General features: G+C 39.0%; 2 protein-coding genes across 2 annotated transcripts in view; both read left to right on the top strand.

Annotated features, from left to right (window-relative positions):
• Nucleotides 1–230: 230 nt before the first annotated feature.
• PGK2 (phosphoglycerate kinase 2) lies at nt 231–1,893 on the top strand. Its single transcript, XM_025890547.2, has one exon. It carries the CDS (start codon nt 364–366, stop codon nt 1,615–1,617), a length of 1,254 nt encoding a protein of 417 aa, XP_025746332.1. The 5' UTR covers nt 231–363; the 3' UTR covers nt 1,618–1,893.
• Nucleotides 1,894–4,338: 2,445 nt separating this feature from the next.
• LOC112838016 (cysteine-rich secretory protein 2-like) overlaps nt 4,339–12,481 on the top strand; it is a 64,375-nt gene continuing 56,232 nt past the window's right edge. The window contains exon 1 of the mRNA XM_025890746.2: nt 4,339–4,374. Coding sequence (XP_025746531.2) covers nt 4,354–4,374 — 21 coding nt within the window. The 5' untranslated portion in view covers nt 4,339–4,353. The remainder of the gene's footprint in view (nt 4,375–12,481) is intronic.

Raw genomic sequence — 12,481 nt, 5'->3', positions numbered from 1 at the left:
AAAGAGAGGTGGAAAAAGAGAGCCTTTGCTCTCAGAAACATTCTTATTCCAGGGTTTCTTCACTTCCCCAGCTCTCACTCCAAGCCAGGTACCACTACTCCGGTTTCACACTCAACACTGGCAGTTTGAATCTGCACGGGCAACACATTCCAAATCCAGATTGACAAGACCATTAACCAATCACAGAGCCAGATTTCCTTTTCTCCAGTTCAGTCATGTCTGCCCTATAGAAGACAGTGATGAGAAGAAGGGGGCGGGCCAAGGGGAAAGGCGTTGGAAAGTACCACCTATCCAACCACCAAGCAACAGTAAAGTGATTCTTCAGCATTGGGATCTAGCTGTCAGCTTCTTTGTATTGTCAAGATGTCTCTTTCTAAGAAGCTAACTTTGGACAAACTGGATGTTAAAGGGAAGCGAGTCATCATGAGAGTAGATTTTAATGTTCCCATGAAGAAGAACCAGATTACAAATAACCAGAGAATCAAAGCTTCCATCCCAAGCATCAAGTACTGTCTAGATAATGGAGCCAGGTCAGTAGTTCTTATGAGTCATCTAGGTCGACCTGATGGTGTTCCCATGCCAGATAAATACTCATTAGAGCCTGTTGCTGCTGAGCTCAAATCCTTACTGGGCAAGGATGTTCTGTTTCTAAAGGACTGTGTGGGCCCAGAAGTGGAGAAAGCCTGTGCCAGCCCGGCTTCTGGTTCAGTTATCCTACTGGAGAACCTACGCTTTCATGTGGAGGAAGAAGGAAAAGGCCAAGATCCTTCTGGAAATAAGCTTAAAGCTGAACCAATTAAAATAGAAGCCTTCCGAGCATCACTCTCCAAACTGGGGGATGTCTATGTCAATGATGCTTTTGGCACTGCTCACCGGGCCCACAGTTCTATGGTGGGAGTGAATCTGCCCCAGAAAGCATCTGGATTCCTGATGAAAAAAGAGCTGGACTACTTTGCCAAAGCCTTGGAAAACCCAGAGAGACCCTTTCTGGCTATACTTGGTGGAGCCAAAGTGGCAGACAAAATCCAACTTATCCAAAATATGCTGGACAAAGTCAATGAGATGATAATTGGTGGTGGAATGGCTTTTACCTTCCTTAAGGTACTCAACAACATGGAGATTGGTGCATCCCTCTTTGATGAAGAAGGGGCCAAGATTGTTAAAGATATCATGGCTAAAGCCAGTAGGAATGGTGTGAACATTACCTTTCCTGTTGACTTTGTCACTGCTGACAAGTTTGAGGAGAATGCTAAAGTTGGCCAAGCCACTGTAACATCAGGCATACCTGCTGGCTGGATGGCTTTGGACTGTGGTCCTGAGACCAACAAGAAGAATGCTCAAGTTGTGGCCCAAGCTAAGCTAATTGTGTGGAATGGACCTGTAGGGGTATTTGAATGGGATGCCTTTGCTAAGGGAACAAAAGCCCTCATGGATGAAATTGTGAAAGCCACTTCCAGGGGCTGTATCACCATTATAGGAGGTGGAGACACTGCTACTTGCTGTGCCAAATGGAACACTGAAGATAAAGTCAGCCATGTGAGCACTGGAGGAGGTGCCAGTCTGGAACTCCTGGAAGGTAAAGTCCTTCCTGGAGTGGAAGCCCTCAGCAACCTGTAGTTGACTTTTCCTTTCCACTATTTCCTGTCCATAGGCTTTAATTCAACTTAGTGCTCTACACTGCAACTTGACTTTTGTTATAGTTTACCCCTATACCAAGGCCTAGGCAATGACTAGGGATTAGTTATCAGGAACTCTTATCAATACAACAATGCAACTCATTTTAGTTCTGTCATGCATTTGCCTGCTCTCTTCAAGATCTCAGTTAAACTTGTTGTGATTCATAGGAAGGAGATGCTCTTACATTGCATATTAAAGTGAGTTGAATAAGCTTAATCTCTCTCTTTTTTATTTTACTCCAGCTTTGTTATTGTTTTACTGCTTAAAACATGGAAACAAGACAAAACCCAAGTTGTTGGGGAAGGGTGGGGTAGAAGCTAACAAACATTTAAACAATAGAAGTGCTCAAATAAATCAAGAAAAATAATAATTTCATTTAAGAATTCATGGATAACAAAGCTCTGCTAAAAGGAAATTTCTTGCTAAATAAGGAAGAAGATAAATGAGAGGTATTTATCAAACTCAAGAAGTTAAAAAAAAGGAAAGAAATTAAACCCAAGAAAGGAATTATGTTGTGTGTGGATACACAAGAGTATATACATATGTGTCTGTTAGAATGGTAGCTACAAACTAAATCCAGGCTTTAAATAAAGAAGTAATTATTTTATTTTTAGAGCAGATATTGTTTAATAAATAGATAAAACAACTACTAAATCTTAAAACTGGATTTTTGAGATAAACAAAAATATGTATGTGAATAGTCATAAAAAAGAGATATAAAAACTCTTCCATATTTGAAAGCAGAATAAGAAAATACTCAGAAATGTAAAAGAAATTAAAACACTTGTTGGAAAATATTTTGCCTAGTTCTGTAGACAAAGAGCTGGCATAGAGCAATGCTGTTAAGAGCAAAAATGCACAACTAAAAAGCGAGTCTATTACTAAAAGGAAGTGGAGAGGTGATAAATATTGAGGGAATAGTAATGGCTTCTGCTAGACTGTCACTCTGGTCCGACCAGTACCCATGTACAAGTATCCATGTGTCCTTCCTACATAAAGAAAGCATCCTTTCTCCAACAGGTATAATAAAATGTCTTGTCCAGTTACTGCATCCCACTCAAAATTGGGTATCTCTGGGTGATGCACAATCTTTCCATGTGATCCAATGGGGAGCCCAACAGTCCAGTGAACAGAAAAGTGCAGTCATTTATTTCTCTCCTACCTCTGACACCCTTATGCACTCAATATACAGTGGTGGAAAAGAAATAGAAAAGCAGCAATTAAAAACCCTGACTTAAAAAAGTCATTAGTTCATTGCCGTTGTGAAATAAATGGTGCTGGCTCAGAATTTCAAAAGCCCCCTGACCTGACAGTGAAAGAACTTCTGTGGTTAGACTGGTTTTGTTCTCTGGGAGGAAGTTTCTTATTCATTGTCCTTTTTCGGTCCCATGTTTGGTCACCTGGGAAATTTTCCTTGTTTCCTCATCTTCCATGCCATCTGCCGAAGCAGATGTTGGGGAGTTGGGCCACATTAGGCCACTGCACAGCTTCCTTGCCTTCCTCTCTGCTGGGACAGTGTTAAGAAATCCAGGATTTCTTCATATACCACACAGTTGAAAACCTTTGAAGGCCAGGCTAGTGACTTTTCAACTTTCTGCAGAATCAAGATCTCTGTGTAAAAGAAGCTCACCCAAAAATGTCTTCTAGTGATGTTTCTTCATCCTCTGACTCTTGCTTTTAATTAATTGGTGGCTTTGCTGGGCTCACTTTCCTTTTCTTCATTTTAAGACCCGTGGCCCTCTAAAAAAGTAGGCAGGACTGGGAAAGCAACACCTATAACTTGATTATTTGCCTGTGGCCTCCTCATATTTTTGGCTGAGATGTCCAAATGGGAGGCCTTTGAGTAAAACTGTGATAATCTTTCTTTTGCTGTTTGCGAGATCAAGACAAGTTAGCTTTTCCAACCCTGAGAGAACTCACTTGCCCGGTATATTAGCCAATTTAGGTCACAGGCAACAAGGAGATTGTCCAATATTTCCTGGATATGCTCATTTTTTTGTTGTGGTCGTATTTTGCTTAAAACAGCATGTAACAACCCAAACATACTGATATTCTGCATCTTTCTAAACACTTTCCCTGTAGCTTTAGGCTCTGTAGGAATGTGTTCTGTCTACTACAGTACCATAGGCAGCAGTTTTACCAAATGCCACAGCAGAAAATGATCAGCACCTTCCAACCTTCCATGCTACTTTACCCACTTCCTTCCACATGACACCTAAGTGAATGCCGTGTTTTATGAGTTTCTTTTTTTTTTTTAAGGCAGCATCTCACTTACAGGTAGCAATTTCTACATTAGTTAGTCTCCAGACACAAGTTTTCCTGGTAGAATGCATTTGCCAAAGAATGGAAACATTTTTGTTAATCACAACTGGGATAAGAAGAGGTACTATAAACATCTTGTAGCTACTTAACAAGCTACAACACACAGTGCAACCTTCACAAAAAGAGCACGATCTAGCCCAAAATGTCAACATTGAAGTTTCTTCCTTTCTTATGTGACATTCCAGAGTCATTATGGGTAAGTAGCCACTTCTGGAGCTTATCTAAGGACTCAGACTAGCAAAATGGCTCTGTTAGCACCAGCACCTGACTTTCATCTCTACAAGCAGGAAGATCAATTCAATTGTTGACATTTTCCAGCCAACTGGGTAGAGAAAAGAATCTACAGCAAGCTTCATGTCTTTGAGAAAGAGAACTGTTGAGTTCCTATGGCCTGAACTTAGCAATGTGATCATATCTAGCTCATAACGAACAAGGGTAATGCATTCTTTGACTGGGTGATCACGGGTCCTGTTAAAACTATTACTAAAAAGACAATACAAGGTGAATTTAAGACAGCATCAAGCAGAAAGACCTATTAAAAATCTTACAAGACACCAAAAGATCTTGGAGATCATGTTTTTGTACATGATTTTTTTTAAGATTTTATTTATTTATTTATTTGAGAGAGTGAGAAAGAGAGAGCATAAGTGGGGTGAGGGGCAGAGGGAGAAGCAGGTTTTCTGCTGAACAGGGACCCCAATGTGGGGCTCAATCCTAGGACTCTGGGATCATGACCTGAGCTGAAGGCAGACACTTAACTGACTGAGCCACCCAGGCGCCCCTTTTGTACATGATTTAACCTAAGATAAAGAAGAACATTTAGAGAGTAAGTACATTTCATGGGGGAAAAAAATTATGAAAGAAATTAGAATGAGTTAAGAAGATAATAATATAATATTGAAAATAAGCTAACAAAAGGTAAAAAAAAAAAGAGGTGACAAACTCAAGTACTGCTAGTACAAAATATCAAAAGGTGTTAGAGCAGTTAAATAAAATAATTGAAACTGCAGGGAAAAGAATCAGTACCTTGAATTAGAAGATTGAGGGGGAAAAACTGAATTCAGTGAAGACCTAGAAGGTAAGATATCATTGTGTGTGTGTGAATACATATTCACATACTTACATATCACATACATACATATATGACATATGTATATGCACACAAAAATAATATTTTGGGGGCACCCAGGTGGCTCAGTCGGTTAAGCATCTGACTCTTGATTTCAGCTCAGGTCATGATCTCAGGGTTGTGAGATTGAGCCCTGCTTCAGGCTCCACACTGACTGAAGCCTGCTTGGGATTCTCTCTCTCCCTCTGCCCTCCCCCACTCGCATTCTCTCTTTCTCTCAAAAAAAAAAATATTTTGTATAGTTGTAATTGAAATTTTATTTTATTTTACTGTTTAAACTTATTTTTATTTTTTAAAGTTTGGGAAGTTTTAATATCAGTTTCAGGTATAAAATTTAGTGACTCAACACTTCCATACAGCACCCAGTGCTCATCAGAGCAAGTGCATTCTTTAATCCCCATCACCTATTTAACCCATTTTTATAGTCACATTTTGTAATTATACACATTAAAAATACTTAGTTTTCTACTTGTTAAAACCAATTTAAAGAAGACTTAAAATCAAGATATTACCACAAGATGGTGGGATTGTCTTGGGTTTTTGGTTCAAACTGAAAATGTGGGACTTAACTTGTTTCCTCCAAGGTTGCAATTTGAGTTATTTAACTCACATTTTTGGAGCTTACTATTCACTTATTTTCTGTGAATTTTTCATTAAAAAAACTTGTGTATAGGTGATTTCAAGCAACATCAGGTAATAAAGCTGTGAAGAAATTTTTTTTTTAAAGTGGGTGCTATATTTCATGGCTTTATGCTTCCGTTAACTTTGCTTTTAGTTAATTTCATATTGTTATTAGTTATTAGAAGTCTCCTAGTGATTGTCACAAAGCTTATGTTTCCTAACTCAATGTGTGTTAGTAATAAACCGAGAAAGATGGAGATGTCTGATAAAAAAGTAAGAGTGAAATAATTGGAAAATGATAAATTAGAAAAGCATATGATTATATATACAAAAGAGAATATTTTAGTTGGTATTTCCTTACCTTGGAGACCCCAAGATTCCTTTCTCTACTTTGTGGTCTGGAAGATTTCTCTAGACAGTAAACAGGGCAACTGTGGGGTCACCTTCTTTGTTCTCCCTTAAATGTTGTTTCACAGATTCTGCCCGGTTTTCAGTTGTTCATATGAGAAAATTTATCTACTCCCTGCTATTCTGTCTTCATTGGAAGTAAAGTCTGAATCAATTTTCAAAGTTTTACACTAATAATCTTTTTAAGATCCAGTTGAGCTGTAGATATGTTAACTTGTTTTTAAATTTGTCATCCTTTCTTTTCTAATATTGGTAAGAAAATATTTTTCTTCTTGATCAGAGTCACTTGTTTTTTTGTTTTTTTTGGGGGGGGAGGGGGTGTTAAAAATATACTTTATTTTGTAGAGCAGTTTTAGGTTTATAGCAAAATGGAACAGGAAGTGCAGAGTTTCCATGTACCCCTGTCTCCACACACACACAAACTCCCCCACTATCAATATCCAAAAACCAACAGGTACATTTGTTACAATCAATGAAACTACATTCAATGAACTTAAAATCAATGAACCTACACATTATTATTTTCAAAGTTTTATTACATTAGGGTTGATTCTTTTTTTTTTGCGATTTTATTTATTTGACAGAGAGAGACACAGCAAGAGAGGGAACACAAGCAGGGGGAGCGGGAGAGGGAGAAGCAGGCTCCCCGCGGAGCAGGGAGCCAGATGCGGAGCTCAATCCCAGGACCCCGGGATCACGACCTGAGCCAAACGCAGATGCCCAACGACTGAGCCACCCAGGCACCCCCATTAGGGTTCATTCTTGGTGTTGTACATTCTAAGGGTTTTGACAAATGTGTTATCATATGTACCCATCATTATAGTATATCATACTGAATAGTTTCACTGCCCTAAAAATTCTTTGTGTTCTGACCGTTCATCCCTCCCTGCCCTCTAACTTCAGCAAACATTGATCTTTTTACTGTCTCCATAGTTTTACCTTTTCCAGAATGTCATATAGGTACCATCACGATGTATTGGCTTCTTTCACTTAATGATATGCATTTAAGTTTCCCTCATATCTTCCCATGGCTTGATAGGTCCTTTCTCTTTAGCTTTAAATAATATTCTATTGTCTGGATGTATCACAGTTTATTTAACCATTCATCTACTGAAAGACAGCTTGGTTGTGTCTCAGTTTTGGCAATTATGAGCAAAACTTCTATAAACATCTGTGTGCAGATTTTTGTGTGGAAAGACAGACATGATGTACTAAGTAAAAGGAACTGTGGTTGAATAGGCCTTTAGTAATATACTGGTAAGGTGTGGGGGTAGAGGAATTATTCTATAGTCCTATGATTCAGTGTCAGTCTTTTAGTGAGCTTATGCCCCTGAACTGTTTTGTTTTCAACCCCTTTGGTGAGACAGGATGGCTAGAGGGGACTGGAGTTGGTATATAACTTACTGTATGTGGAAGGTTAGAACAAGTTTCAATTGGGTTTGGGTATTTCCCTTCCCCCAAGTCAGTTAAATTCTCATAAATCTCCAGTAAATTAGGTTCTAGTAAAATAGTTTCTCTTGAAGGCAGACTTTATTAAGTGGATCAGAATGTTCTGTCCTATTTTGAAATAGCTGCTTTCCTCTTACCTCCTGCCAGAAGCCTGAGGGGATTTTTCTCCAGTCTTTACTGTGAGAACTTGATAAAGTTCTGGAGTTAAACCACAGAAGTGAGTGTGGGGACTCCTAGCCACTGGGTCCTCCTGAAGTCTTCCTCTTTCAGGCTTGTCTACACTGAGCCTCTGGCAATTCCTCAGGTACAGTCCCAGTTTTGCCATTGCAGAATTGGTTTCTGTGGAGTTCTTTGCTAGTGGATTTTCACTCTGGTAAATTGTGATTATTTGTATCCATCTGTCTGTCTTCTCTGCCCAGTTTTGGAGGCAGCTGATTGTCCTGTGGCTTAACATCTCTGACAGATCTAAAAAGAATTTATTTTTCAGTTTGTTCAGCTTTTTACTTGCATTAGCACAGACTGACAACTTCTAAGATCTCTCCATGCTGGACAGAAAACTGAAGATTTGGTTTTGTTTTGTTTGTTTGTTTGTTTGTTTGCAGATTCAGACATTTTTTATTTTTTTTACATATTTTATAGATATTATATTATGGAATCTATTACAACTAGGGATATGGAAAGATAGGTTCTAAGTCTGCTAAAACTATCCTTCAAACAAAATCCATCCACTGTAAATTTCATGTACGGGATTATTCCGCTCAGGAGATAGCTACCTCCCAGTCCTAGGTGTAGCAAGGTGTAGAACCTTGCTATTTCTACAATGCCAGGCTGACCTTGCACCTTAAATTTGAATTGGAATCCCATGATTTTCCCAGATATTTTCTCTGATGGCATGGGCTATGTGAGCTTTCTTATACGAAAATAAATCACTCCAAGTCAAATGTTCATACTGAATCTTCCTTTGCTTAAAACTATAGGCCATTTTTTTTTTCAGTAGGAATCTAAACCAAACCACTGAGTTTGTTTTCATTTTTGTTTAGCTTCTTGGCTGTTCTTGTTTTTTTTGTTTGGTTGGTTTTTGGTTTTAGTTTTGATAAACTAATTCATTATTTTGTCTTAGAATAACAAAATCTACTTAAAATGAAATTGAAAAGAGAAGGAAAGGAAGGTGTGGAAAAGATATGGGTATCCCTGGCTTCACAGAGTATTGGCAAACAACAGTGATGGATTTTCACCAGTTTTTCTGAAGCAGTTTCAGTTTATGACAACAACAGCTTTCAAGTGTTTTTCTGGGTTTCTATGAAAGCAGATTGAGGCACAGACAGGCAAACTGAGAAACAGTGGATTTGAGCATTGCCTGCAATATCAGTTACATAAAAGCCAGTATCACAGTTATGTTTGCAAAGCCAAAAAGAATAGCAATCTAAACACTTGCCTTTGCCTCTTACATTGCAGCCAATTAGGTTTCCCAAAGGCTGTAGTGTAATTTTATATCACTACAGGGATGCCCTTTGCGAATGAATTTTTAATTTTAATTTCCTTTAAGGAAATTTAGTTTCCTTTAAGGACCACACGTGAAGTTCTGATGAGTTGTGCTGGACCCTGGGGCCACGGGCAGCTTCAGGAGTACTTAGACAATAGCACAGGTAATTCAGAGGGAATGAGGGGCAGAGCCACATTTTGGGTGCAACTTGTCATGCAGGAGGGAACCAAGCTTGAATTCAAAGGACATAAACAAAAGCATTGTCTATTATGAGTGGACATCACTGGTCTCATTACTTATATGGATGTATCATGTGTGTAATAAAAAAAGAAAGTTTTCCTCCTAAAGATTAAAACTATTTGTGCACATTAGATGTGTCCTATAAATAATAACCTTGTTCTGAGGGTGGGTTCATTTACTCACTCACCCATTCAAGTATTCATTCCTCAAACATTTCTTGAGCAACCACTCTGTACAAAACTCAGTATGAGTTTTTGATGTTATAATACGATAGTCAATTCTTCCAAGAATTCACAGATCTATGAGTAGGGGAAAAAATAAGCAAATGTTTTTATTTCATTATGATAAGAACTACATAACATAGATAAAGTGAATTATTTGAGTTACCAAACAATGTGCTGATGAGGTGCAACCCCCTTCTTTATGGGATTATGTGGGTAATATGGTTTCCAAAAGACCTTATTAGATTTTATTTTAATAGAATCATACTTTGCTACTTCTGTTAGTCTCCAAACATTCATATGAATTTTCTAATAGAGAAAAACTTTTATCACTAAGGTACTTCTCATTCATACCACATACACCATAATACATCATTTAACATATTTGATTTGCCAAAAGGTACAAGCCCATGCTCCATGTACACCTTTTACTCTCACACAGTTTCTGCTCTGACTCATCAGATTCTTTTTCTATGCGGATAAACTGAGCTTTGCAACCAGGAGGGAAACCTGAGGCCAGGCTCAGAGTCACAGACTTGTGACCCGTGCAGTCAGCCACACAGGGCCCCCCCTCTCAGAAGAGCCCCATTTTTGCTTTCATGCTCTACCATCTTGTAATTCTATTGGATATGGGGCCTAGCATTTTCATTTTGTACTGAATCCACTTCCCCATCCTCCAAAATTAGGTAGACAGGCATGCTGAAGACTTCTCTCAGCCCAGAGCTGAGACTAAGAAGCTGAATCTTCAGGTTCTCTCCTTGGATGCCCTCAGGTTCCTCTAACTCTTCAGAATCACACAGAAGCCCTCCTGAAGACTGACTGAAGAGTTAAACCTGGTAAAATGCTTCAGAAGATGCAACCTCCCACCCCACCAAAATAAACCTCGTTTCAAAATAAATCTCTACCCAAATATGGCTTCTGAATATGTGTGTATTTAAATGCTCCAGAAAAAAAAAAAATCAGTTTTAGCTTTCATAATGGCTCCGCTCTAGCTCTAAAATGTGTTCATGTGATTCTTTGTTATCTTTACCAAAAAAAGAAGAAAAAAGAGATTAAAGAGAACACGATGCCCTTCAATGTCCCCAAGATGGGTTACTACACTGTCTTATAATAATTCTTCATTTTTCATGTTTTTTACATGCCTGTCCAGAAGTAAGCAGAACAGGTAGTTGATTCAGAATATTTCTGTCCAAAAATCCTAGTTAAATTTTGCCTAAATGTTAAGGGTTTTTTTTTTTTTAATTTTTTTTTATTGTTATGTTAATCACCATATATTACATCATTAGTTTTTGATGCAGTGTTCCATGATTCATTGTTTGTTCATAACACCCAGTGCTCCATGCAGAACGTGCCCTCCTCAATACCCATCATCAGGCTAACCCATCCCCCCACCCCCTTCCCTTCTAGAACCCTCAGTTTGTTTTTCAGAGTCCATCATCTCTCATGGTTCGTCTCCCCCTCTGACATACTCCCCTTTTCTTCCTCTCCTGTTATCTTCTTCTTTTCCTTTTTTCTTAAAATATGTTGCGTTATTTGTTTCAGAAGTACAGATCTGTGATTCAACAGTCTTGCACAATTCACAGCGCTCACCGTAGCACATACCCTCCCCAATGTCTATCACCCAGCCATCCCATCCCTCCCACCCCCAACCACTCCAGTAACACTCAGTTTGTTTCCTGAGATTAAGAATTCCTCATATCAGTGAGGTCATGTGATACATGTCTTTCTCTGATTGACTTATTTCACTCAGCATAACACCCTCCAGTTCCATCCACGTCGTTGCAAATGGCAAGATCTCATTCCTTTTGATGGCTGCATAATATTCCATTGTGTATATATACCATATCTTCTTTATCCATTCATCTGTCGATGGGCATCTTGGCTCTTTCCACAGTTTGGCTATTGTGGACATTGCTGCTATAAACATTGGGGTACACGTACCCCTTCGGGTCCCTACATTTGTATCTTTGTGGTAAATACCCAGTAGTGCAATTGCTGGATCGAACGGTAGCTCTAATTTCAACTGTTTGAGGAACCTCCATACTGTTTTCCAGAGGGGTTGCACCAGCTTGCATTCCCACCAACAGTGTAGGAGGGTTCCCCTTTCTCCACATCCCCGCCAACATCTGTCGTTCCCTGACTTGTTAATTTTAGCCATTCTGACGGGTGTGAGGTGGTATCTCATTGAGGTTTTGATTTGGATTTCCCTGATGCCGAGTGATGTTGAGCACTTTTTCATGTGCCTGTTGGCCATTTGGATGTCTTCTTTGGAGAAATGTCTGTTCATGTCTTCTGCCCATTTCTTGATTGGATTATTTGTTCTTTGGGTGTTGAGTTTGATAAGTTCTTTATAGATTTTGGATACTAGCCCTTTATCTGATATGTCGTTTGCAAATATTTTCTCCCATTCTGTCGGTTGTCTTTTGGTTTTGTGGACTGTTTCTTTTGCTGTGCAAAAGCTTTTTATCTTGATGAAATCCCAATAGTTCATTTTTGCCCGGGCTTCCCGTGCCTTTGGCGATGTTTCTAGGAAGAAGTTGCTGCGGCTAAGGTCGAAAAGGTTGCTACCTGTGTTCTCCTTTAGGATTTGGATGGACTCCTGTCTCACATTGAGGTCTTTCAACCATTTGGAGTCTATTTTTGTGTGAGGTGTAAGGAAATGGTCCAGTTTCATTCTTCTGCATGTGGCTGTCCAATTTTCCCAACACCATTTGTTGAAGAGACTGTCTTTTTGCCATTGGACATTCTTTCCTGCTTTGTCAAAAATAAGTTGACCATAGAGTTGAGGGTCCATTTCTGGGCTCTCGATTCTGTTCCATTGATCTATGCGTCTGTTTTTGTGCCAGTACCATACTGTCTTGATGATGACAGCTTTGTAATAGAGCTGGAAGTCCGGAATTGTGATGCCGCCAGCTTTGCTTTTCTTTTTCA

This window comes from Callorhinus ursinus, unplaced genomic scaffold, assembly GCF_003265705.2.
Source record: "Callorhinus ursinus isolate GAN/ISIS: 27379988/994484 unplaced genomic scaffold, GSC_fseal_2.0 scaffold22, whole genome shotgun sequence".
NCBI classification, from domain to species: domain Eukaryota; kingdom Metazoa; phylum Chordata; class Mammalia; order Carnivora; family Otariidae; genus Callorhinus; species Callorhinus ursinus.
This window is presented reverse-complemented; position numbering and strand designations above follow the sequence as displayed.

Coding starts and splice junctions, on each gene's coding strand:
- PGK2 (XM_025890547.2), top strand. CDS start 364: ATGTCTCTTTCTAAGAAGCTAACTTTGGACAAACTGGATGTTAAAGGG.